The sequence below is a fragment of the Leptinotarsa decemlineata genome, unplaced genomic scaffold (genome assembly GCF_025532065.1).
Source record: "Leptinotarsa decemlineata unplaced genomic scaffold, Ldec_3_MD MMD2_tig00026316_RagTag_RagTag, whole genome shotgun sequence".
In the NCBI taxonomy this organism is placed as follows: Eukaryota; Metazoa; Arthropoda; class Insecta; order Coleoptera; family Chrysomelidae; genus Leptinotarsa; species Leptinotarsa decemlineata.
This window is the reverse complement of record NW_027412685.1, coordinates 991,803-1,018,598: the sequence shown is the minus strand read 5'-3', so window position 1 is coordinate 1,018,598 and position 26,796 is coordinate 991,803. Positions and strand designations below refer to the sequence as shown.

The 26,796-nt window shown below is 34.4% G+C and overlaps 2 protein-coding genes across 11 annotated transcripts in view; both read left to right on the top strand.

The window, feature by feature from the left end:
* Window positions 1-26,796, top strand: part of Samuel (SAM-motif ubiquitously expressed punctatedly localized protein) — a 516,854-nt gene that overhangs the window by 371,174 nt on the left and 118,884 nt on the right. For 4 of the 10 annotated variants that reach the window (XM_074181807.1, XM_074181808.1, XM_074181805.1 and 1 more), the window contains one exon: window positions 21,035-21,327. The exons of the other annotated variants lie outside the window; for them this stretch is intronic. In XM_074181807.1, the coding sequence (XP_074037908.1) occupies window positions 21,282-21,327 (46 nt within the window). In that variant the 5' untranslated portion in view covers window positions 21,035-21,281. The remainder of the gene's footprint in view (window positions 1-21,034; window positions 21,328-26,796) is intronic. 10 annotated transcript variants of the gene reach the window in all.
* On the top strand, window positions 4,975-6,479 carry LOC141485321 (uncharacterized). The gene is made up of 2 exons (XM_074181812.1): window positions 4,975-5,544; window positions 5,599-6,479. The coding sequence occupies exon 2, from the start codon at window positions 5,600-5,602 to the stop codon at window positions 6,404-6,406; it is 807 nt and encodes a 268-aa protein (XP_074037913.1). The 5' UTR covers window positions 4,975-5,544; window position 5,599; the 3' UTR covers window positions 6,407-6,479.

Genomic DNA, 26,796 nt, shown 5'->3' with positions numbered 1-26,796 from the left:
ATTGTCATGTCACAGGAAAGAAAAGATCACATGCCGCTCACTCGAAATGTAATTTAAATTTCAAAATACCAAACTTCATACCTATCATTTTTCATAATTTAAGTGGTTATGATTGTCATTTATTCATAAAAGAATTGTATAGGAATAAAGAGAAAGTTGATGTTATCCCGCAAACTAAAGAGAAATATATATCTTTCACGAAGCATCTCTTCACACACAGCTATACCGATAAAGATGGTGTGGTTAGGAAGAATTATCTCAAAATGAGATTTATCGATAGTTATAAATTTATGACTAATTCGTTGGAGAAGTTGGGTGCAAACTTGACCTCCGATCAATGTTTGGAGATGCACAAACATTTCCCACAAATTGAGAAATTCAATTTGATGAGACAGAAAGGTGTATTTCCATATAGTTTTGTTGATGACATTGACAAATTGAATTATCCATTACTTCCGACAAAAAATCAGTTTTATGACACACTCAATTGTGAACATATATCGGAAACTGATTATGATAGGGCTAGAAATGTTTGGAATTTATTCGAGTGTCAGAATTTGGGGGAATACTCTGATTTGTATTTGAAGTCGGATGTATTGCTACTATGTGATATTTTTGAAAACTTCCGCACCACAAGTTTAGAGATATATAACTTAGATCCGGCACAATATTATACTGCACCTGGATTATCATGGGATGCCATGTTGAAGTTCACTAATGTTGAATTGGAATTACTAACTGACATTGATATGATTCACTTTTTTCAAAAAGGTATACGAGGTGGAATTAGTCAATGTAGCGAGAGGAAACATATAGCAAATAATAGATTTTTACCCAATTATAATCCCAATGAACCTTCCACATTCATTACATATTTAGATGCAACAAATCTATACGGTCACAGTATGTCACAACCTCTACCAACAAGTGAATTTACATGGTTGACACCAAATGAAATTCTTAATCTTGATGTGATGGATGTGAGTACTGATAGTCCGTATGGGTATGTATTTGAAGTGGACATTCATTATCCACAAGAGTTGCATGATAAACATTCTGACCTTCCATTTTTAGTCGAAAAAATAATACCACCTCGTACACAATCGAAAATTCCCAAATTAATTCCAAATTTGAATGATAAAAGAAAATATATTGTTCATTATAGGAATCTACAGCAAGCTGTCAAAAATGGATTGATTGTAATGAATACACATAGAGTATTGAAATTCAAACAATCATGCTGGATGAAACCCTATATAGATCTTAATACTGAAATGCGTAATAGGTCTAACAACAAATCTGTTAAAGATTTCTATAAACTAATGAATAATGCGGTGTATGGAAAGACAATGGAGAATGTAGATAATCGAATTGATGTTAGACTCGTTACACATTGGGAAAATATAAAGAAAAATATAGGTGCCAGCACTCTCATAGCCAAACCAAATTTCAAAAATTGTTCAATTTTCACTGATAATTTCGTTGCCATTCAATTGGGTAGAGTGAAGGTTCATTACGATAAACCATTATATTTGGGATTTTCCATATTAGAATTATCTAAAACAGTCATGTATGACTTTTTCTATGGATGCATCAAACAACACTTTGATGAAAATGTCTCTTTACTTTACACAGATACCGACTCGCTCATTCTTAAAGTAAACACAGAAAATTTTTATGAATTCATAAAAACTAACATAAGTAGATTTGATACATCCAATTACAGTATAGTTAACCAATTCAATATTCCAGTAACAAGTTCAGTCTTGGGTAACTTCAAAGATGAATTTCCAAATGATCCAATCATGAGTTTTTATGGTACAGGTGCTAAAGCATATTATGTGAAATCTGTTGATGGTGAATTTAAGAAAGCCAAAGGGGTTAAACGATCGGTAATAAAGAATGAATTGACATGCGAAGATTATCAAAAAATCGTCGAACAAGGTGGTATGATATTCAGAAAGATGAATTCATTTAGAAGCGTGTTGCATGATATGTATACTGAATTGAAAAATAAAGTTGCATTATCATACCACGACGATAAACGATTTATCATTCCGAATACTACCCACACTCTTCCTTGGGGTCATAATGATATTGAATTTTATGAAAACGATCCAAATGAGAACATTCGTTGGATAAGTAATATTATTCAACAATCACAATCTCAGGAGACTCCATTGGATCAATTGATTAATTTATTATCTGCCGAGATCAATGATTGAAGTATCATTCAATATCTTCAAAACCGGAAAATTCAATATGACAGAAGTATTGTGATATTAATGTATTATGTATGTATGTATATGTATTACTGTAATGAATATAAAATGATTGAAATTTTATTTGTATTATTTCTATTTCCCTAATCGATTACTGCAATATATAGTATAATGTAAATGAAAGGAATATCAGTTTGAAAAGAATCATCGTGGGTGCACAATGTCTAAAACAATCGATAAATTTGGCAGAAAAAAAAAATGGGGTGGTAATGTCATCCGAGGTCCACCCGGCAATGGATTTAAATTAACAAAAGATGGTCATTATGACATGCAAAGAAAAATATTGAAAAATACAAGCGAACCAATTGACAAGAGTGATTGTGTAACTGTATCATACCTTGAGGGGGAAATTAACGGAACAAAGGAGGTTATACTTCTAGCCCTACAAGCTGCAATACAATCCACAATAGGCAATATTGCTCGCGATGCCCGTCAAGCATTTGACGATAAAATTGCAGAGGCTCGGATAACTTTCACTCGTAAATTTGACAAACTTACAAATGATGTAGACATAAAAATGTCTGACATAACAGCGTCTACAAATAAAAAATTTGATGCTATGTCAAACATAACAGCGACTACAATGAAAAAGTATGATGTACTGGAAGAGAGAGTTGAAGTTTTGGAGAAAAGCCATAAAGTCAGGCCATCAGGTGGAGTGGGATATCCAGGACTGAACATTGATCCAAATATTAGAATAATAGAACCAAAACCAAAAGCAACAGATGACGTATTAATTGAACCAACATGGTGAATAGTGAAGTGGAATAGCCTGCCTGGGCAGGGCCTGATTAAGTTAGGTTAGGAAAAAAAATGTGTATTTGAAAAATTAATAATGAACGTTATCAACAAGTATTATTATATATATTTCAATGTCCCTGAAGTGGCATTAGTGATGTACTCGAATTCTGACTTGACATGTTCCCAACTGTTAAAATTTGAAAAAAAAAATTTAATTTGAAAAAAAAAAGCAAATTTGAAAAAAATTTTTTGAAATTTGAAAATAAATTTTAAAATTAAAAAAATTATATTTTTTCACAAACCTATACCCTCTTGCCCCCCCCCCCCCCCCCCCCCCCCCCCCCCCCCACCGCCTCCTTCTTATTATTTTTTCTAGTTTTTTTCTAGTTTTGTCATTGCCAAGTTTCGAACTTGGATAGTCTGTGCGGTAGGATGATACCTTAACATCTACGCTGCCACAGGCCCACTTATACTAACAGTTTCAATTCTATTTAAATCACAAGGAATAATGGTGAGAAATAAAGAAAAAAATTTTTGGTCACACGGGGATTTGAACTCATGTCATACGTCTGCATAGGCTAGGGTCTTAACCATTACGCCACAGGCTTACATATTGGTGTTAATAACATTTATTATTCTATATAAGATATGAAAGCTTCATTTATATAAAAATTATTGATTTTTTTTATGGGTAATCCGGGATTTGAACCACTAATATCAATATTTTACTTTTTTATGAATTAATAAAGGTTAAAAAAAAAAAAAAAATTGATCGTCGAGATTCGGAATCTTTCTCAAGATTACAACCCGTTCTTTTCTCGAAAAATATCGATCCTGCGAAAAAACCGGGATTTGAACCACTAATATCAATATTTTACTTTTTTTTATGAATTATTAAAGGTTTATAATTAAAAAAAAAATTTTGATCGTCAAGATTCGGAATCTTTCTCAAGATTACAACCCGTTCTTTTCTCGAAAAATATCGATCCTGCGAAAAAACCGGGATTTGAACCACTAATATCAATATTTTACTTTTTTTTATGAATTATTAAAGGTTTATAATTAAAAAAAAATTTTGATCGTCAAGATTCGGAATTTTTCTCAAGATTACAACCCATTCTTTTCTCGAAAAATATCGATCCTGCGAAAAAATTAATGGAGACCAAATTTGTTGGAAATTGAATTCTCTACAACTTTTGTCATTACTATTTTTCGTGTAAAATTGAAAATAAGTGTAATAAATTCAATATTACATAATGAGATTACAACCCGTTCTTTTCTTGAAAAATATCAATCCTGCGAAAAAATTAATAAAGACCAAATTTGTTGGAAATTGAATTCTCTACAACTTTTGTCATTACCATTTTTCGTGTAAAATTGAAAATAAGTGTAATAAATTTAATATTACATAATGAGATTACAACCCGTTCTTTTCTCGAAAAATATCAATCCTGCGAAAAAATTAATAGAGACCAAATTTGTTGGAAATTAAATTCTCTACAACTTTTGTCATTACTATTTTTCGTGTTAAATTGAAAATAAGTGTAATAAATTCAATATTACATAATGAGATTACAACCCGTTCTTTTCTTGAAAAATATCAATCCTGCGAAAAAAATAATAGAGACCAAATTTGTTGAAAATTGAATTCTCTACAACTTTTGTCATTACCATTTTTCGTGTAAAATTGAAAATAAGTGTAATAAATTTAATATTACATAATGAGATTACAACCCGTTCTTTTCTCGAAAAATATCAATCCTGCGAAAAAATTAATAGAGACCAAATTTGTTGGAAATTAAATTCTCTACAACTTTTGTCATTACTATTTTTCGTGTTAAATTGAAAATAAGTGTAATAAATTCAATATTACATAATGAGATTACAACCCGTTCTTTTCTCGAAAAATATCAATCCTGCGAAAAAAATAATAGAGACCAAATTTGTTGGAAATTAAATTCTCTACAACTTTTGTCATTACTATTTTTCGTGTAAAATTGAAAATAAGTGTAATAAATTCAATATTATAATAATGAGATTCCACCACTCATTTCTCAAAAAATATCGATTCTACATACACACTGAACATTAAATACCCCCATTATTGATTTTAATAATATAGATTTACAAAAAATAAAGATTTTTTTCTCCAGTCACAATTCAAGTAGATGATCAATGCCGGTTCTATGACTGAGGATGACCAATGCCGGTTCTATGACTAAAAATTTTTAATTTTATGTTTCATTAAAAAAAAAATTTAACAACACACTGTAGTCCCCGCCCACTCTCCTCCACTTTTAGCCCCGCCCCCTTCCCACCATTGCTCGCCTCACCCCACAATTGCGCATGCGCGCCCCCACCTCACTCCCACCACTCCCACTTCTGCCTACACCCTGAGGAGCACACTTCTCGGCATTCAGTACGACAAGTCTTCTCATCGAGTGCAGTCCAGCTACAGCAATCTACTACAACACCAGTCTAATACAGCAGTCTTCTACAGTCTACAACAAGCGAATTTTGAGTAAGTTATCAATGTTACTTTTTCATAACAACTAACTTTGTATTACATTTTCAGAATGGAAAACTACACGCAGGAAATCGACAACGCTGTGGCATCGATCATACCTGTGGATGTTGAGGTGGAGCGACCAGGCAGCCCTGATATGTTCGAGGGAGACGAGGTGGCGATGGTCCAAGAGGTGAAGGCTTCAACTTCGGGTGGTGTGCAGCGGCCACGCAGCCCTGTCTTATTCCAGGAAGACAGGGTTGTTAACAAAGCCAAGCGGCAATCTGCAGCTAAGGTTGGTCCTATTCAAAGGTATAGGAGTAAATGCAATAGGACTAACCCTTATGCAGGTAGTTGGTCGACCGCCAAAAGGAATCCTCCGAGACGTCCCACACCGCTCGCATTGACAGTGGAAAGACGGAGGGCATATAAGCCGGTGCCGAGGGTGCCATCTCCAGGTGAAATCCTCACCCAATTTGCATTATTAGCGATGTTGACACCCATGGAACTCACACCGGTGCCTGATTCTGCCATGGAGGTCGTGCCACCAGTGTCGAAGCCTGCCGGGGAGATCGCGCCACAAGTGCCACCAGTGCCGGAGCCTGTCGGAGAGGTTAACCCCCAGGAGATGGAAACTTTCCTACAGAGGTGTAGGGATGTTGCACTTGCTTCACGAAATAGTGAGGCCGCGTTGGCTAGCATTTCCCGGGAGGAGAATGAAATTGCTAGCCAACGGCGCGAGTTGTTAATGAGGATGGCCGAGCTAGATCGAAGGACTGCAGCTCTGAAGGAAAGGCGGAAGGCAGAGACCTCTTCGATAGAGCTCAATAATGAACTAAAAATATTTATAAAGAAATTTTTGAATAAAGGGAAATAGTTTTTAGGTCAACTAGGATAGTTTTAGGATAATTAGGTAGCATGGTAGTTTTAGGTTTGTAATTATGATTTTAGGAATAAAAAACAAAAAAAAAAAACAAATGAAAAAAGAAGTGAAATAAAGGGTGTACATTGTTTTGGTTTGGTACACATTGAACAATGCGATGGTTGGAGCATTTTTCTTCACTTCGTCTTTTCATTATTTTTCTTTTTTTCCATTTTCAATTCCAAGTTCTTTCATCCCCACTCCTCCCCACTCCCTTTCAAAAGTATAAAAGTAGGAATTATCTGTTGGAATATTCAGTTGATCAGCCACCTTCAACATGGAACCTGATTCAACTACTGAGCCGTACAGTGACCCAGCGCATCAACATCCTTACTGGGCTTCTATCCATGAAGGATTCGTGGACTCCACAACGGCACCTCATGACATTCCCTTCGAATTCATGAATAATGACTACAGGGTGCAGGTTCAGCATGTCACTGGGAGTGATGAAGCTGACTTATCGGACGGGGATTATCCGGATCCCTACCAATGGGATGACGAATGGGGTGACCCACCGCCTGTAGACATCACAGATGAGGATGACGACGACGACGACGATGACGCTGGCGACATCAGACTTCCACCATCCCCAATCCTTATCGAGGACAGTCCTCCGCCATCTCCTATCCTAATTGATGACGATGATGTCCTAAATTCCGACGACGATATGTAATCGTTTCCCTGTTTCTCCCACCCTTTCCTTTCCTTTCCTTTCCTTCCACGGAGTACACACTTTTTTGGTTGGTGTACACGAGGCACTGCGAGGCTGGGGCAGTGTCTTCCTCCCTCTCTCTTATTAGTTTTTCATAATAATCACTTAGAATTTCTCATAATAATCGCTCAGAGTTTCATGAAGATCGTCATTTTTAATGTTTTCGAATCTCAAACACTGTTCTACATTTACACTTCACCCCCTCCGTTTTATTTCTTCCAATATAAATATAGTATCAATCCCAGTTCTACATCATTCTTCCACAATGTCGATTGCTGATTCCACCACCGAACCGATGAGTGTACCAGAGTCTTCTATGATGAGTACAGGACCCATCCAGGTACATGAAATAGATTCTACGTTTGATCATTTCAGTACAACCTTCGCAGAAATGCTGCAACGCATCTACGATCTTCCTGATGATTTCCCGGAACGTATGCAAGAGGAAGTAGATGAGTTAGACGATCTACAGGATAACGAGCTAGATGATCATGCGGACGACATAATTAGTATATCATCTGATTCAGATGAATCTGATGAATATGAGGACGACATCATCAGTATATCATCAGATACAGATGATTCAGATGATGACACCATCATGATTGTTTCTGATGATGAAGAGCGTTAGTCCATACCATTGTATGGATTAATAGGAAAAACAGCCCTTTTAAGGGCTACAATTAAAGACAATAAACAACTATTTTCAGAGCTATCATTATACTTTCAATCAGAAATAGGTTAACACTATAGTCAAAACTTATGTGAAAGTATCATCATCCAACTCTGTAGTACTCATCATTATATTCAATGATTGAGAAAATATCAACTTCGACTTTTCAGTCAAAGTAGTACTCATCATATACACAGATATTCGATGATAAACCAAATCCTAACTTCGACTTTTTAGTCAAAGTAGTCATTTATCACATAATCTGTGAATTCTACTACTACCGTTTGTGTGAATAATGTAGCCCTGAAAAGGGCTGTTGTTTTTTTTTTGACCAGTAGGTCCACGGTTATTGTGCCACAGGTTGGACATTATTACATATAATACATGTAGATACTCGGGTGAAGTTTGTTAGTGGCCTCTCGCAAGCTTCACACCAATTTTGTCCCATTTCCATAATTGAGACAGTGTTGTGGGTGTTGACATGGGCATACCACCCTCCATTATTGTTTCTATGCGAATAAAACCGAAAGCAGCACCAGCATAGTTTTTTGTTCTCTCCATCTATTGTGCTGATCAATACGTATGCATCCATTGCACAATACAAATCCAAGGGATCTTCCAATGTCTCACTGACATTGAGCGTTCGCATACCGATCCTCAAAGCACCATCGCCTTCAGTTGTGTCAGCTTCTATCCCTTCATCATCTCCTTCTTCATCCATGACCCTCTCAAACTCCATCACGTCATCATCTTCGTCGCTTTGGTTGGCCTCGTTTTCAACTTCGTCTATCTCATCTTCATCGACTCCAACATCTTCTGCTTCAACTATCACTTCCTCTAGCGGAACATTGACATCATCATCATCTGATTCGTCTATCCAATTGTTTTCATCAACAGCAGATATTCTATTTAATGCAGCATTTATTTTTGCAGAATTCATCTTGTTGTTGTTTGCTCACAGTTGTAGAGAGTGAATGAATGAACTTCAGGATCGCAAGTCGACTTATACGATTGAATAGGAAACGGAAGTGGTACGACTCCCACCTATCACTTGACTCGTTTTAAGTGGGAGAGAAGGATATGGCATCTCTAGTCGATGAAATAGTGGGCTAGTTGACGAAAGAGCGCATGCGCTAGTTTATTTTCTTCTATAAAAGGTGAAGTATCAGTAACATCATCACCTTTCCTATCCACATTCTATTGCTATCACATATCATTCCTCCAAACCTAAATAATCATTATCATGAGCTCCATGCCACTATTGATTGCTGAAGATGGTTCACCACTTGTTGATATCGATCACACTAATTTTGAAAATATTCCAGTATTACATTTACAGTCTCAAGACTCGATAAGTGATTTTGATATTAGCGACTTCGTTAACTTCGCAGATGTGCCGGAACCAATTCAACAAATTATCGTTGAAACTCCAATCATTTCACAATCATCATCATCCAAACACCCTTCATCTACCCCCCCTCTTGGTGTTGATAAAAAATCCAGAACTATCAAAAGGAAGGTTAATAATGCATCTTCATCGATTGTCACTGAGTTGAAAGAAAAAAAACAATCGAAAAGTGGTTTGCAGGAGAAAAAGCCCACAACGAAAAGTGACAGATCGAAGAGGAAGACAAAATGTGAACCCAAAGAAATGAAGGGTGATTTGATGACTGAATCGCTATCTTCTTTCACTCCATTACTTCGGTTTGGAGATATGAAAAAGAAAGCGAAATGCCGTCTTGTAAAGGCGCAAAAGGCTATTGCTGAACATGAAAAGAGTGAGCAAGCTATTAGTGTCAATAAGGACACTCTTCAAGCATTAGATGCTAAGATTGCATTAGCGAAAATTGAATTGGCTAACATGAGCAAAGAAGCAGATGAACTACGTTCAAAAATCATGAAAGATGACAAATTCAATCAACGTTCGAGAATGCAAGCACAGGCAGAGCTTGAGGAGTCGACTCGACTTTATGAGACGGCATTATCAGTGAGAGATAATTGGCGAAAAGAGTTGGAGAAAGCATTTCAAAGTGACAGCGATTAGTTTTGGGAATGGTATTGTGTTCTCAATATTGTGAGTTGAAAAAAATTTTAAGCGGGAATGGAGTATACAATTAATTTGGTTTGGTATACACAGAACATTGCGAATGGTTGGGGCAATGTTTACCGCTGCAATATTTTTTCAATTCACTTACATATAATTGAAATGAAAACAATAATGAACTTTAACATTACTTTATTCATAAATACATTATTAGATACATTTAAAGCATATTTGATTCATCAATCCAAGAATTCTGTTCACTAGGAAGTCCTAACCACTTTACATATACTTTATTTTTCCTTTTCTTCAGCACTTTCTCGATCAGATATACATCAGGATTTTCGGTTCGCAATAACTCTTCTTCGTAAAAACATCCTCTAATAGGTTGTTCATTCATATCTTCAAGATTATAGGTTGTGGGAAAGGTTTTATTGATTTTAACAATCTTGAAGAGTTCCGTGGTAAAGTTCGCAGTGTAAGACTTTTCAAAAATATTTTTGTATTTGCTTATTCGTACAATATCATTCAATCGGAATTTGGGTTTACTTTGTTTTTCTCCAACTCCATTGATACCTTTGAATATCAATCTTGTTGATGGATCAACATTAATGGGTGCCATACCTATTGTACGATGAACTTTATTGTTATATCTACTAGTTATAGTTGGAAGAATATCAAGCCATTTGTGGTGACCTCTCATCGAAAATTCCTTATAGAGCCACCCCTTTATTGTACGAATCACTCTTTCTGCTATAGCTGCCTTCTTTGTGCTAAATGTTGAATAATGATTGATATTATATTCTCGCATGAGAGATGAGAAGCTTTTATTGAAAAATTCTTTCCCTTGATCGCTTTGTATGTGTTTGGGGGAGTATTTGGCTTCTTTCAGTACATGTTTCATTGCATTAGTTACTGTACTACCTGTTTTATCTTTAACTGCTACAGTCCACAGATATTTGGAGTAACAATCTATCACTACAAGTATATATCGGTATCCTTCATTACTTTTTGCATAAGGTTGCAGTTCAGCTAAATCTATTTGCCATAGATCTGCAAAACCTTTGATGGTGGTTATTCTTCTACGAAAATTACGTCTTGCAGGTTTATGTAATTCATTAACAACTTGTCGTTTGACATCACTTATTTCATTAGTCATTCTATTTCAGTATGATTAAAGAGAAAGTGTGATAATGTTACTGCATTGAATGATGATGTGACAGTGATCATTACATGTGAATATGTTAATATATTATACCTTCTTCACGTAATTCTTCAATTATTGAAATTATTTCATTGTCATGTCCTGTATGACCAGCTGACTTTGAAGCTACCAATAATCGTAGGCGAGCAACTAACTCTTTCGGTGAATTCCAGTACACATAATTCACAGGTTTAGAATTATATATTTTCTCCATTTTCACTCGTTTGAGTGCTCCACCAATTTTACTTCTACTTCTTATTGGATATTGTCGTGAGTCTAATAGAGGTTTGATAACTTCACGAAATTTTTTAGAATTTGTATTTTTAAAACCATTCTTCTGATGATATTGTTTATATGGAGCATTCGTTATTTTCAATATTTTGGAATATACTTGACGAGTTTCTTTATTATCAACATCTCGTGGATTCTTCAAAAAGATCATATCATACAATTCTGGACTACCTGCGCATTCATATTTTTTCACTTTATTAGCATCCCAAAATGAAATGTTTCCATCTTTGAAATGCACCACTAGACTTCCCATTTTCAGCTTTTGTGTAATAGGATCCATACGTACGCCAAATGTTCCATCATATGCTGGATTTCTAGATTTTACATTATTCAAATGTTTCATCAAAACATCTTCACCACTTTCATTCATAACAGGTGAGATGTCAGGATCCGAGGAATCGATGTGGGACGATGATGGTGTTTCGAATAGAGTTGTTCTCATATCGTCTTGAAGTGTGCTCGTGTCACTATTCACAGATGATACACTACCAAAAGATTGTTTTCTTCCTATTGGAGTACTCATGGGATAATTTGAAGTAGATTGAACAGTTCCATGATTTGGTGATAACACTGGTGATTTAGAAGTAGCGTTTGATGATAAAACATTCAATGGTTTCATTATGGGCTCATACAATCTTTCAAGTGTCGTACGATTTTCAATATTATCATTCTTGATAGAGTTGAATTTCTGCCTGACAGCTTCTGTTGTCTCTACTAGTTGACGTTTCAAATTCATTTCATTGTTTTTATTTTCAGAATCTTTTTTTGTATTCATAATGCCCTTTTTTAAATTATAGCCTAATTCGCTGATGAAGTGACCTCTACAATATTCAGTGATCGAATAAGTGTAAAAAACAAGATCATGGGTATATAAAACTATCGAATCCTTTGCGATATCTACCTTCATCTATTTTTCTATCCTTATCAATGACTAGAAATCCATATTGGTCCTCCCAGCATTTAACACACATCAATTGGAATTGTTTGAATGTTACATCGGGTGAAACATGATCTGAATAAATGTGATGTAAATTCGTCTCATCTTGTTTGAACATTAAAATGAAATTGGTATTGTCACGCACTAACTGTTTGGGTACCCGTGAATATGTCTGTGCTAGATAAAAACAATCAACATCCTTATGACGTCCCATACAGAAATATGATCTAATAATATCTTGCTTTTCACATATCACATCATCGAAAATGAAAACAGAATTAGGCTTAGCGTCGGAGGGTTCCACTATTTCTGCATTATTGCTGAATGTATAGAAACCTAATCCTTTTATAGGTTCCAAAACACTTCGCAAGTACTGATATTTAGGTTGATTGAGTGATTTCGAATAGAGATACACATTTCTAAATCTCAGTCCTTGTGGATGTGTTAATAGTGATATCATTGCATTCGTCTTTCCACAATTTGAAGGTCCTATAATGAGTCCTCGAACTGATGATGGAAGTAGTGGACCATGTCTGAATACCTTTTTTCCATTCAATCCACACCCAAATTTCTCATCTAGATTATCTACAGCAAACTTTTCTTTCTGTTTTACAATGCGCATCGTGCCGTGGTTGGAGACTATATAAATGTTATTAGCTTATTCATTTCAATGTGTACCATCAAACGATACGGACGTATTGAAAGTGATCGTAAAATTAAAAGAGGTTGTGGTTTTGTTAATGATTTAATAAACAAACTTCCTTTCGAATTACATCTACCCGGAGGTTATCAATACTGTGGACCGGGTACAAAATTGAAACAACGTTTAGCTCGTAACGACCCTGGAATCAATAAATTAGATATTGAATGCAAAAAACACGATATTCAATATTCTAAGCATCCATCCGATCTTGCAGCAAGACATTTAGCCGACAAAGAACTTGAATACAGCGCTTGGGATAGGGTTAAATCGAAGGACGCGAGTATTGGGGAAAGAGCAGCTGCATTACTTGTCACCAACATTATGAAAGCGAAAAGACATATGGGCATGGGTTGTAGTACCAATAAGAAAAAATGTAAGAGGAAACAAACGAAGAAAAATAAAATTAAAAAAGTTGCATTTGGTGCTGGGATAGTCCATAAAGTGCGAAATGTATTGAAGAAAGCTGGTGGGAATCAATTTGTGACGAATAATAGCAAAAAAGCTATCACTGTGGCATTGCAGGCGGCACGTAAATACCTTAAAGCTGCCGGTGGAAAGAAGAAAATCCGCACACCACGCATAATTCCTGTTCCCAAGATCGGTGGACTTTTACCATTGATACCAATTTTTGCTGGACTATCCGCACTAGGAAGTTTGGCGGGAGCCGCTGCTGGTATTACCAAGGCCGTGAATTCGGCAAAAGCCAGCAGAGCGGCTTTAATGGAAGCCAATCGTCACAATAAAACCATGGAGGCTGTAGCATTAGGCAAACGCGGAAGTGGAATATATCTCAAACCATACCGTAAAGGTTTAGGACTATATTTAAAACCATACAAAGCCACAAACAAAACAAAAAACTAATTGAACCCCTACCTCAGAGGCCTCTTACTGATCTCGATCTCAGTTATTATGCACAAAAAATGAAAATTCCACATTTTCGTGGTGTTTTTATGCGTGATAGATTACCATCTTCAGGTCCAAAACAAAACGAGACAGCTATTGTTAATTTAGATGGAATAAGTGGACCAGGAACACATTGGGTGGCATATAAAAAATGTGGGAAAGAAGTCACATATTTCGATAGTTTTGGAGATCTACCCCCACCATTGGAATTGACTCGATTCTTTCGAAAATGTTCGAATGTAAAAATCAAATATAACTATGATCGACAACAGAAATTTAATACAGTTCTCTGTGGTCACTTGTGCTTGCAGTTTCTCTCTAAATAATTTTCCAAATAAAAATGGATTCAACACCAAAACTGGATCGGGAGGCTATCAAGGGAATGGGGTTTTCACTTAGAATGTTTTCAAAATATGGTACCTTGAAAAAAATGGATAAAGTGATGCTTGCAAATATGCCTAAGGAAGTGATACTTGCATGTGTTGCACATGAGATTGCATATGTTTGGGAAAAGTTGCCTAAGCATCTGCAAGATGACATCGATATAATGAAACATAGATATTGTTATGAGCACCACCACCACGATCAAAATTCAGAATCGGATGTTAATGACGGTCCTATACCTCGGAAATCTATGTGTTGTATTTGTAATATAGAGGATGTGAATATTGGTATCAATAAAAATGATACTTATTACAATACAACACCTTCCAAAAAGTGTAAATTGTCTCAAATGTGCTGTTGCTGTGTACAATAATAAATTGAAATGTGTTTCAAAATATTCATCAGTCATGTCACGAAAGTTCGAGCTACAAGCTGTCGGGACAAGTGTCTTGAGTGCGGATTTTTTTCCACCAATTGAATTGGATAGGAACAGTCGTTATGGATTAGGACTTTTGGGATTCTATGGATGCAATACAATCAATAATATAACTGAAGCTAATAACTTAGTTAGTTTTAGAATCAGTAATGACAACTCATCGATACCCCAAAAGTTGACAATTGAAATTCCATGTGGTGCTTATGAAATAGAAGAGATCAATGCCGTCATACAGAAACATATCATGTTCAGATTGTTTCATGATAAAAAACCAAATGATGTCGTTGCAGATGATATTTTCTATCTACACGCCAATAATAATACATTCAAATGTGAAATGCGATCCAAATATGAAATTGATCTGACACATCCAAATTCAATAGCAGAAATGATGGGGTTCGCTCATGAAATATTTCCACCAAATCAGATACATGAATCATCATTACCAATAAACATTACAACTGTGAGACTTATCCGCTTAGATTGCAATATAATATCTGGTTCATATATAAATGGTGAAGAATCCCACATTCTTTTCTCATTCGATATTGATGTTGAACCTGGCTACAATCTTACTAAAGAACCACACAGTATTATATATATGCCTGTCAGTCCAGAAGGTCGTCAATTGATTCACAACATTACAGTGCGTATTTTGGATGAAAAAAATAACCTTATCGATTTTGGAAGTGAAGAAGAGATTTTCATTATTTTGGAATTGAAGAAAATCGAATAACTGTTGTTATGGGTTTCATTTATAATAGACAAAATCGCATTGAACAATCCCAAACGAGTTGCACTATCAAAAAGAAAGGTGTGCATAAAAAGAAGCTCATTCCACAAGTGTATGCTAAACAGTTAGCACATAACGCTCTGTCTGTGAGTGATCTTAAATTTTTGAAATCGATTGGATTGAAAGTGAGAAAATAACAATGGTGCTCGAAACAAACAATGAAAAGTTGAATATATTCAATGAACCAGTGCTCGATCATTCTCTCATAAGTTTACATGAGCACACATATAAGCCCTATGGATCACCGCTATTCAGGAATTCGGATGAAATCAGAATTGCAATCAATAATCAAGATGTTATACTAGATATTGCCGAGAGCTTCATTTACATAGAAGGTAAATTCACCCCCAAAGATGTAGCGAAAACATGCTATCTCTCGAATAATGCAATTGCATTTCTCTTTGACGAAATTCGTTATGAAATGGGTGGTGAACAAGTGGCTGTTGTTAGAAAACCTGGGATAACATCTACAATGAAAACCATGATATCATTTGGACAATCTCATGCTAACACATTATTGACATCTGGTTGGGGACTTTCACAATTGAAGCAAGATATCTTGGATACAAACAGTCATGTTTTTAGTGGAAAACTACCACTGAAATATTTGATGGGTTTTGCTGAAGATTACAACAAAAGTATCTTGAATGCCAAACAGGAATTGATTTTGATTATCGCTCGATCATTCAAAAACTCATATATAGGTGAGGTTGATGCTGATTTGGAAATAAATAAAATCGAATGGAAAATAAGACATATTGTACCAGATGATAAACACAAGCTCAAACTTTTGAGTAGAATAAACAAAAGCGGTCTGAATGCCAAAATCAAGTTGGCGTATCGTATGTGGGACCTCTATGAACTACCATCATTACGTGGGACTTCTTCAGACATATGGGCCATCAAAACAACTAACGCATTGGAAACTCCTCGTTTTGTCATCATCGCATTCCAAAGTACTACCACATCTGAAGATAGAACACAGGATATTACAAAATTCACAACTGCTGATATCAATAGTATTCGAGTATACTTGAATTCTGAAGTTTATCCATATGAGCGTTGGAATTTGAATTTCGATAAAAAACTTGATGCTCCTGCTTATTATGCTTTTGAGAGTTTCCAGCGAAGTTATTATGATAAAGATATGAGTGAACCTCTGATGGACATTGGACAATTTAGAGAGAATCCACTATTCGTCATCGATTGTTCTCATCAACCGAATGCAACAAAATCATCAACTATTGATATAAAGATTGAGTTTGAGACGAGGAAGACCAAGTTTCCAGACAACACTAAAGTATATGCATTAATTTTGCATGATACAGTTTTAACATACAATGCATTGGATGGTTCAGTTCATAGCAGATATTGACACTTTTTTTTTCACTCTATCATGTACTGTTTCATGATCTTTTTTTTTTATTTGTAACTGACTTATATCATGTATTGTATTTTATATCATATTTATTGTTTTGTAATCATTTTCTATTGTATTTCATGAGATTTAAATAAATAAAACATGAAAATAATACAAAGTTTTTTATTTGACATTATTTATGATTTACAGGAACATACAGACTATCTAAAATAACTTCTTCCTCATAATCATCATTTTCGCGACCATCTTCAATTTCCTCTCGATTTTCATCATTCAATTCAAAGTGATGAATAATCCATTCTGGCAAGTATGGTTGGAGGCTATACAGGAATCTTCTTAGGTTCAGTTCAATCATAACATCACAAAGTTGCCACAATTCCAATTCATTATCCAAAAATTTGTTACAAACTTCTGCACCACTCCAATAGTTCTCAGCATCACGAAGGCATAATTCGATTTGTTTTTCATCATAGCATACACTCATATCATAATTGCTTGCATGTTCGGCTCCATCACCCAACACCTTCAATTTAGACGACAAATGTTGAACCGATGATTTGAGATCTACAACATCGACCCAATCTTGACTTGCGTACTGCATCCACATCTTTAAATGGTGGAACTGAAATTGAATAAAAAAAAACAATAAGCAACCTCCAATTTTTCAGTGATATAATACTCACATTCCCATTTTACTTGTAGTTACAAAGTGAGTGTATTCAACTAAGTTAGTAATGTTTATATTTCCATATAATTATTATCATCTAATATATGAATATTATAAAACAATAAGAAATTCATTATAATTACTATTATTATTCAATCATATTGAATTTGACTAGAGTTAGCGTTTTCACACAAAAAAAACTTCGTAAGCTATGACCTAAAGAAATTCACTATAAATTATTACTATTATTATTCAATTATATTGAATTTGACTAGAGATCGCGTTTTCATGCCAGCAAAACTTTGTTGGCTCTGTCCTAAATACATCATCGTATATTTACCACCTGATGAGTTGATACAAGATATATCGTCATCACTGAATTGCAACGAAATACGTTTTGGTAGCCATGTTTTAAATAATTTATCATTGCTCACATCTTGCAAAGTTAATAAAATTGATTTACCAAATCGTGTAGAATAAGTTGACATATTTTTAATTATGAACACTTCATCAATTGGCAATGATGATAAGGCCTTTTGCTCTACTATTTCAACCTCCTGTACAATCAAATTATTAATTTTATTCAAGTCTACTTTTGAAACGGACATGATGAAAATATATACGAAAATATAAACAATTTCCAACAGACAAATACACTCACCGTCTTCCTTCTATTACGAACTGAATAACACTCTACCAATTGCTAACTGCTGCAGATATATTCGTCTACTGATTTCATAGTGTGCCAGGCATTTCTTTTATATTAAACAGTGTGAGTCACCCCCACCATGAAACCGTGAAAGATTCACATTGCTAGTTGCTATCCACTAGAGATGCCTGACGTCACAGCCAAGCCCATCTCCCAACTTGATGCGATAACAGTTGCCGGTACGAGCAAGCAGTGGTCGTTGCGGTCTCGGAGAGGGTAGACGCTAGGCAAACGGTCCTCGGCTGCCGTTGTGTCACCATCGATAGCGGGGCTAGAGCGAACCTTCATCGCTTCGGGAGAGGTGAGGGCAGACCGATGAATACGCATTACTCTGCCACACGTCGTGGAGTGAACATGTCGCTCTCTAGCCGTTGAACGGTTATTGCTGTGACGTCACTCCACTACTAACTTGGTGCCCTAACACCGATGGAGCATTTATTACTTGGAGGATCTTCGAAGTATGCAGACGTATGTTTGTACATAGACAAACAAGCACATGATGAAACCCTGTACCGTGCATTCTCCTACACACACACACACACACACACACATAAACACACAAAATCTCATATGAAAAAAAAATCTGAACGATCCATGCACCAGACACTTCAAGGTCACAACGCCTTGACTTCACTGCACAACAAAAAAACTTCACCAAACAACAACCAATAAAAAAAGCAATTAATACGTCATAGTGGTGGGGGGAGGCCGAGAATCAGCTGTAAACAACTACTATGAATTAAGTTGTTTCTGTGTTTCGATGAATGAGACATTATATATGCATGAAATGGAGGCCGCATGACTTTGAAAATGAGATGCAAAAGGTGGTCTTCCCAATGGAATTTATCAAGAGTAATGGAGTTCTATTCCAACACACAACCGTTATTTTTAACACCTCGACACGTGTTTTAATCACCAAGTGATCATCTTCAACAGGAAGATTAAACAGTTTGGTGATCAAAACACGTGTCGAAGTGTTAAAAATAACGGTTTTGTGTTGGGCATAAACTCCAGTTATATTTATTACTACATTAAATAAGGTCCCAAACAATCCGTTACAAAAACTCATACTGACACGTTTTATAATGGCAATAGTTTTCAGTGTTGGAATCCCTTGTGAAAATCATCAAAAGATCATCATGAAAATGAGAAAATGTTCAGAACCTTTTTAGTATCGAACATTCAGTCTACTCATCAAAGAGCATCCATTGCGAATCCTAAACCTGAACGCTTTATTTTCCTAATGGTTTTTTGTTTACTTAAATTTGGTTCCATGAAAAATTCGGTCTGAATTAAAATGAAATCATTTCAAGTTCACATGTACAGCTGTCAAATCTAAGAAACGACTTCAAAGTCTTGGCTTAAGACATTCATTAGGATGCGCGTTCGTTAGGAGAATGTGTGTGAGAGAGAAAGAGAGAGATATAATTCTCGAGTCTCTTCCTAGTTTTGACAAGGTGTAATCGTTTTTGATTACACTGATGTACATTTTGGCTTTTCCATTTATTGGTTTTTGAATATTATACTACACCAAAACAATTTCAGTGCTAGTCAGTGAAGTATAATCAATAAATGATTATCACATCGAATATTTGTACACTTCTCTGCTCTTCTTTGGTTTCCTAACAATGATATCAATTTTTTCAAACATTCTTTTGGATATATACCTAGTGGCCTAGTGTTTTCTAATCTTGGTATGAATTTTACCATTTGATGACACTCATCAGAAATAAATCAAATGTTCATAATACAAAAACTTTTCATTAGAGTAATTCTTGCTCTCAAATACAGAGAATCTTGTAAGAAAACATTCCAAGACAATAAAAACTTCACATTACCATGTATTTATCTCTACAAAATATTAAACTACGTGCATACAAATTCCCATTTACTAACACGAAATGAGGAAATTCACTCCCATCAAACGAGACGGAGAAACGACTTCTACCAGGGGTACAAAGATACAAAATATTTTAACTTATCACCATCAGTGAAACAAATTCTCTTCAATTTAGGAGAAAAGTCAAAGACTTTCTGGTAACTAATTGTTTATACTTCCTGAAAGAGTATGAAAATAATATTTTTGTGTGATTTATATTGTAAATGATAAAAGTGATATTATATCAAGAATCTTTTTTAAAATGTGACGTGTCATAAAATACATTCATGTATCAAAAATAATGAATAAATCTTGACTTGACCTGAGAGCATTTCGTGAACATATTCCCTTTTCAATTTATATTTTTATGACTGGAATGTGATCAAGAATATGAATTTATACGAACTATCATCGTGACAGAGCAGAATTATGTCTGCAGCATCTGTGTGATGCTGCTCCGCCAGATGCGCCCCCAAATGCATACAAAAATTGTAATCACACGGCTCTAGATCAGGACTGTATGGAGGATGTCTAATTAAAAATTTTTGGATTCCCTCAAACCATATACTCTACAAGCTGATGTTCATTCATTTTTTTTCTGTCAAAGACTGTTTATCATCTCTATATGATGAGATCGATTGTGAGAATTTTGTTCCCTCGTAGTCGATAATGGCATCATGTTGTCATCAAAATAAACAAAATAGTTATATTTCTAAATGAACTTTATCTGAATCCAAAGGTAACAAAAGGGCAAAACATATATTGTTGTAATCAAAAACGAATAGAGAAACAGTGAAAACAATTCCATTCCATTTGGCCCAAATTTTTCAAGGAACCAAATCCAAGTAAACCCGAAACATTCTCTTTCAGTTGACGAATGACAGTGGAATTAGGAAGTGATAAAAATATAAATACGAACGACTATTTCCGTGAGTGGCAGCTTCAATCTGACACAGAACAAACTGAACTTTTGTCCTTCGTTTGCCTAAGAGTTATTGTCTGAGGTTGACTGACCATATCCTCGACTTTACGGGCTTAGTGATGTGTTAAATATTGAAAGAACTATGTGCTAGTAGAGAGATCGAAGAGGATTAGGATTCCTGGAAACAATTAAGAAATGGATACAGAGAGCCCCGTTGTTTGGCCTGCATGGTGTTATTCAGGTACGATTTTTATTTTATTTCATTTCAAAGAGGTTGCACAGCTTATGTCACAATCACTTTCAGAAAATAAGGGTTTCAAAACTTTGAATTGAACTTCTCCAGATTAAAGTATTTGTCTAAATATTGAAAAAAGTTTTTGGATCTTGGATATAAGTTGATCCTTCACAGAAATATTTTTAGTGACGCTTACCATTCGAAGAATATCTGTCAATTGTAACAAACAGCAATTCGAAAGTTGAGAGGGTTGTAATGTCGGAATATATTTCTTATATTCAGAAGTGAAAAATATTTGTGAAATCTGGCAACCATGGATAAATTTGTTTTTGAAGTGATTGCACTTTGTCAGTCACCAGTTTCATCATGAAGTAAGACTGCTTGTATGAAGTAATTATTTGAGAGTTTCTTTTTCTTGATGTCATCGGCATCCACTACATTGGTCATTAGCCTGGTAGTTTCTTGTTTCATCACCTAGGGATATTTTACCTATTATGACCCAATTCGTCAACTGCAAAATATACCTGCTTAAGGTGTTCTTGTTTCGTCACCTCATCTTTGCACCTGCGCTAGTGATTAAGAGGCTTCTATTATGCATTTTTTATTTTTATTTTAAAAATAAATGAATACGGTTTAAACAATTCGATTCCAAATAAAGTCTAGAAATTGGGAAAGTTTGCATTAATCCTGTTTACCTGATACAAGACTTGAAATTAAAATATCCGGGTTACCTAAGCTTAAGCCAGATTAGATTAGAGATTCGATGGCTAACTGAGGTTTTACTAAATTTAAAGTTTAGTTTGTACAAAGCAACATTACGGTAAATATTGAAATGCAAGTTGTTGAATCAAAAAGAGGAAAGCCGGTGGTGCTCTACTTAGGTTATAAATTTCACCAAAGGAAGATTTATCAAAATAGTGACATCTTTTGGACTTGTGTGAATCAAAAATGTATTGGAAGTGTGACAACCGATAAAACAATTACAACAGTGTTGAAAAGTAAAGAACATTCCATATGTGCACCAGATGTTGCAAAAAATGAAGTTGAAACAGGTTTTTATTTTTTAATATATTTCAATTTTTCACTTTTTGCTTTGCCAGTCCTAAGCCTGGATAAAGTATGAAGGGAGGTTGCCAAACGGTTTCTTAAAAAAATACCTTTTTTATAATAACACTATCTGACCCAGTAAACTTCGTACTGCCTTAAAATTAAATCAGGGATAATGTAGGATTCCAATGGTAAAAGAATTTTTCAAATCGGTCCAGTAGTTTCGGAGCCTATTCAATTCAAACAAAAAATCAAATCTTTCCTCTTTATAATATTAGTGTAGATTATTGATTAATATAATATTATTGTAAATGAGCATTAAAAAGAATTTAGGTTTACGAACTTTTATGGCCCTAGTAGTCCCAGTTGACGAATGCGGAATAAATTATTACCTTCGAAAAGGTCAAAAAGGTACAGGTGACGAAACAAGAAATTTTGGGGCAGGTGACGAATCACGAATTGACGAAACAAGAACAAATCATTAGCCTCGTGTCCTGGGTAGGCAATGTTAATAACTCCCCTAACCACCTAGGGAGCATTATGACTATTCGCAGCTCGTCAGCCATGTAACGTTGCAGAATCATCCCAACTTCAACTATAGTCCGTTCATAATTTGTTGATAGCTCACTGCAAGCAGGAACGAAAGGTACGTATATGTTTGTAGGAATATGAAAAAAAGTTACTCACGCACTGCACAAAATTCGCAAAATAAATATTAGAGACGTTAATTACTGCCGTAGACGCCGAAACACCAACGAGCCGTAAATTAAATGCGATTAAAAAATGTACTGAACCAAAAATTATTTTCGTTCGTAACAACTTCACCCTTTCAAGGCAAGTTTCGAATATAAACTGAAGCTTTATATTTAATGAATAAACACCTCAGGAACCTCCGCCTATGATTTTACGAGTTTTACGACCGTTTTATGACTTGGGCCCTCATTTTGTGCTATCGACAAATTATGAACGGACTATAGAAAAATTCTCTCAAGAAAAATCTGGTCGAGGTTGGGATCGAAACTATTTGAGAGTTATTCAAGACTATATAATTCCAGAGTTTTTTGCTCGTGATGCAGACCATCACGAGCAGATTGCGTGAAATGCGTGACAAAAAAACAGTGAATTTAATTTCAAACACTGTAAACCATTACCAAAATATTCGGTGCAAACAATTGAATAAAAAGTAATTTGCAAAATTTAAAAAATAAACTGAAATATTCAGTAGTGTGTCATAATAAGTAACAAAACAATAATATTTTTTTATTATTTTCAGGCTCAAGTTTATACAACAAAAAGAGTAAAAAATAAAATATGAAAATATAAATAAATGAAAGGGAAAGGTAAAATATTATAATCCCTCCATAAGTATCATTTGCCCCATTTTGCATTCATGTATAAATGAGTAACACACACTCATCAATTAATTGATTATGTCGAAACATGGACTATAATACTTCGTGCCAGTAATTACATATTGCAAGATGAGACTTCGTTAGTTTTCAGAAAAACTCATTTTATGTTGTCTCAATATTTAACCAATGAAACCGCATAGAATTCAATTCGTACATTTCCTCTGGTAGTATCTAGAATAATCATGTAAATACGTAATAATCCACATGTATACAGGGTCGTATTTGCCTAATCCGCAAAATCATAGCAGAATATGATTAACTACTTTCAGACACTCCATTTTCGGTGGCCAAAAGTGTCAATTCATTGAATTAACAGATAGAGAGACTAAAAAGCATCTGGAATGTTCTGAAAAATAATTCATTTGAGATTTACGGATTTGTTACTGCATGTTTGCATTATGATTACACAAAGTAGTTTCACTTATCCCTCAAATAATAAAAGTGGGGCATCTTATCTCAGTTCGAAAAAAAGTTCACTTCCTCTTCAGATTAATCCGATTTTGATGATGAATTTTAGTTTTATTTTTTATTTAATTTTCATTAATAGCATAAAATGGACAAAATTGTTTAACCCGTATAAATTCGTTTCCATTTCAGATCACAACAATTGGTTTTTTTTATATCATAATTCAGCGTTCTTATATTGTTTTCATTTTATATTATTTTTTTATTTATTTTATCATTTTTTCTTCATTACGATTATTTTTGTTTCAACTACGTCATTCAAATATTTTGGTCCGGATTCAACTTATTTTGATATTTTAATCATTTTTGTATTTTTGTTTTATTTGTTCTTCCATAGATTTCAAACCTATAATTACCTTTTTTAAAAATTTACAAGTCCAAACCTGTAACAATCATGCTTCTCTGGGAATTTGAGAAAAATTATCACTTTTTTGTTATGATTTGTGGCAGTTTGAGCAGCGATGTCAGAGACTACAGAATTTTTGGGAAAGTTTTTGTCTTTCTACTACTCCATCTGATACAAAAAAAGGGATGAGAGAATCTTCCAAAGAAAGGAAGGAAGTAATCAATTTGAAACTCATACATGAATGTGTAGATCATGCAAAGAAGTAACTTTCAGATACAAACTGAAAGAAAGTCCTCCTGAAACAGCTACTTTCATATAAACATTGAATTACACGAAAGAAAATAATTCTTTCGAAACAAATACTTCTACATGTACACTGAATTATACAGAAGATACTTTTCTCTACTCAGTTTGTATTTCAAACATTTGTTGTGGAATAAGAATCAGATATCATTCACAAGAGTTCTACTTTGAATGAATGGTGATAAATTGTACTCACATAGAACACTGTCACCCTCACTGGTATACACCGATGTTTCGCCTTAAGACACTTGCCCTAAGGCTCTTCAGTACCAAATTGGATAACATAATAGAAAATACACACACTTCATTCATGAATTACGATTTTGAATGTCACGGAATAAGCTTGATCTGCTTATGTCATCGATGACATCGTAATGACATTCATTCACCTATTTGATTTAATCCCAGCCAAGAGGAATTTTTGGGAAAGAAAGTTTTTGGCTTTCTACTACTCCATCTGATACAAAAAAGGGATGAGAGAATCTTCCAAAGAAAGGAAGGAAGTAATCAATTTGAAACTCACAAAAAAAATTTAATCACTCCTAAAAATATAACCCCTTCACTACAGAATTGTTGTTGTCTAGTTGTGAGCAATAAACTGAACCAAGGGTTTACAAAAATGTGAAATAATTTTGAATGTATATGCCACCTGATATACATTACAAGTTTCACTTTCATTATTACTGAAAATGACACCTCAATATTTGAGAGTTTATTTTTTAATCTTGATACATATCTTCTAATATTTACAAAGATAATATTTCAGTTCAACCACTATTCAGAGATTGAAAATGTCATGGAATGTTTTTGATTATCCAGATATGATGTTAGAAAGAGTTTTTCAATAAATAAATTGTATTGCACTTTTTGAAATCAAGACAACTAAATGTATTTTTGTCAAATATGAACGATGAATATGAATAACGATTTTTACAGAACAAAATTGTTGATATTGAGAATTATAGTTTCAAAAATGACTTGAAAATATAAATAAAAATTAATAAGAGATTGAAGTTGAGTCAATGTATTTATGCAATCGTTTTGTTTGCATTTTTATTACTTATTATCCCATCTCATCAGTTTATTGTTCATAATTCTTCAACAAAGATTTCGAAGAGCACTATAATGACCGCTGTAACTACCCATTGTTTCGAAAATTTATGACAAAATAAATATTATTGAGATACAAAGGAAAACGTCAGCAGTTGAGGAACTGAATATATTGCTTGATTGTTTAAATAAATAAAACAAAATTTCTATAGAACATGTTATATGATCATTTTTCATTAAATTTTCAGTTTCTTAGAAGTATAGAAGTCATCAAAATTATTATTGATTGTGAGTGTTCTTGGCATTCTTTGCAATGAAAAAATTATCATTCTACCTATTATCTATCATTTTTTTATCTGTTCCGGTAATAAACTGGGTGAGAAAATTTGTCAGAAAGAATTCTAATCTTTTTCAGGATTTCAGAAATGTAATTGAAACAATAATCTTATAGTAAGATTATCAAATTCTAACTGTGAGTGTCACTGTCAACGAAGCTACTTTTGAATGTATTTTTCGAATATATGAAATTCTTGTTATACAGTGCATTTCTTTAATGTACCCCACTTTTATTTTTTGAACGGGTCTACAAAAAAAATTTAAATTTGGGATAATAAAATTAATACATAAATACTTTATTTTGAAGTGAAATTGACAGATGAAACTTTCAAGATGGCGATTGGGCGCCATCAGAGAAAAAAAATTAAATGAAAAGAAGGATCTTGTGACACATCATTTTGAAGCTCCTGACGAATACTTCATAACTCAAGAATATGAAGTCAATATCTTCACTTACTACAAAATGGCGGAACATTTGATAATTTCCTGAAGACAAACACATTAATATCAATATTT

Coding starts and splice junctions, on each gene's coding strand:
- LOC141485321 (XM_074181812.1), top strand. CDS start 5,600: ATGGAAAACTACACGCAGGAAATCGACAACGCTGTGGCATCGATCATA.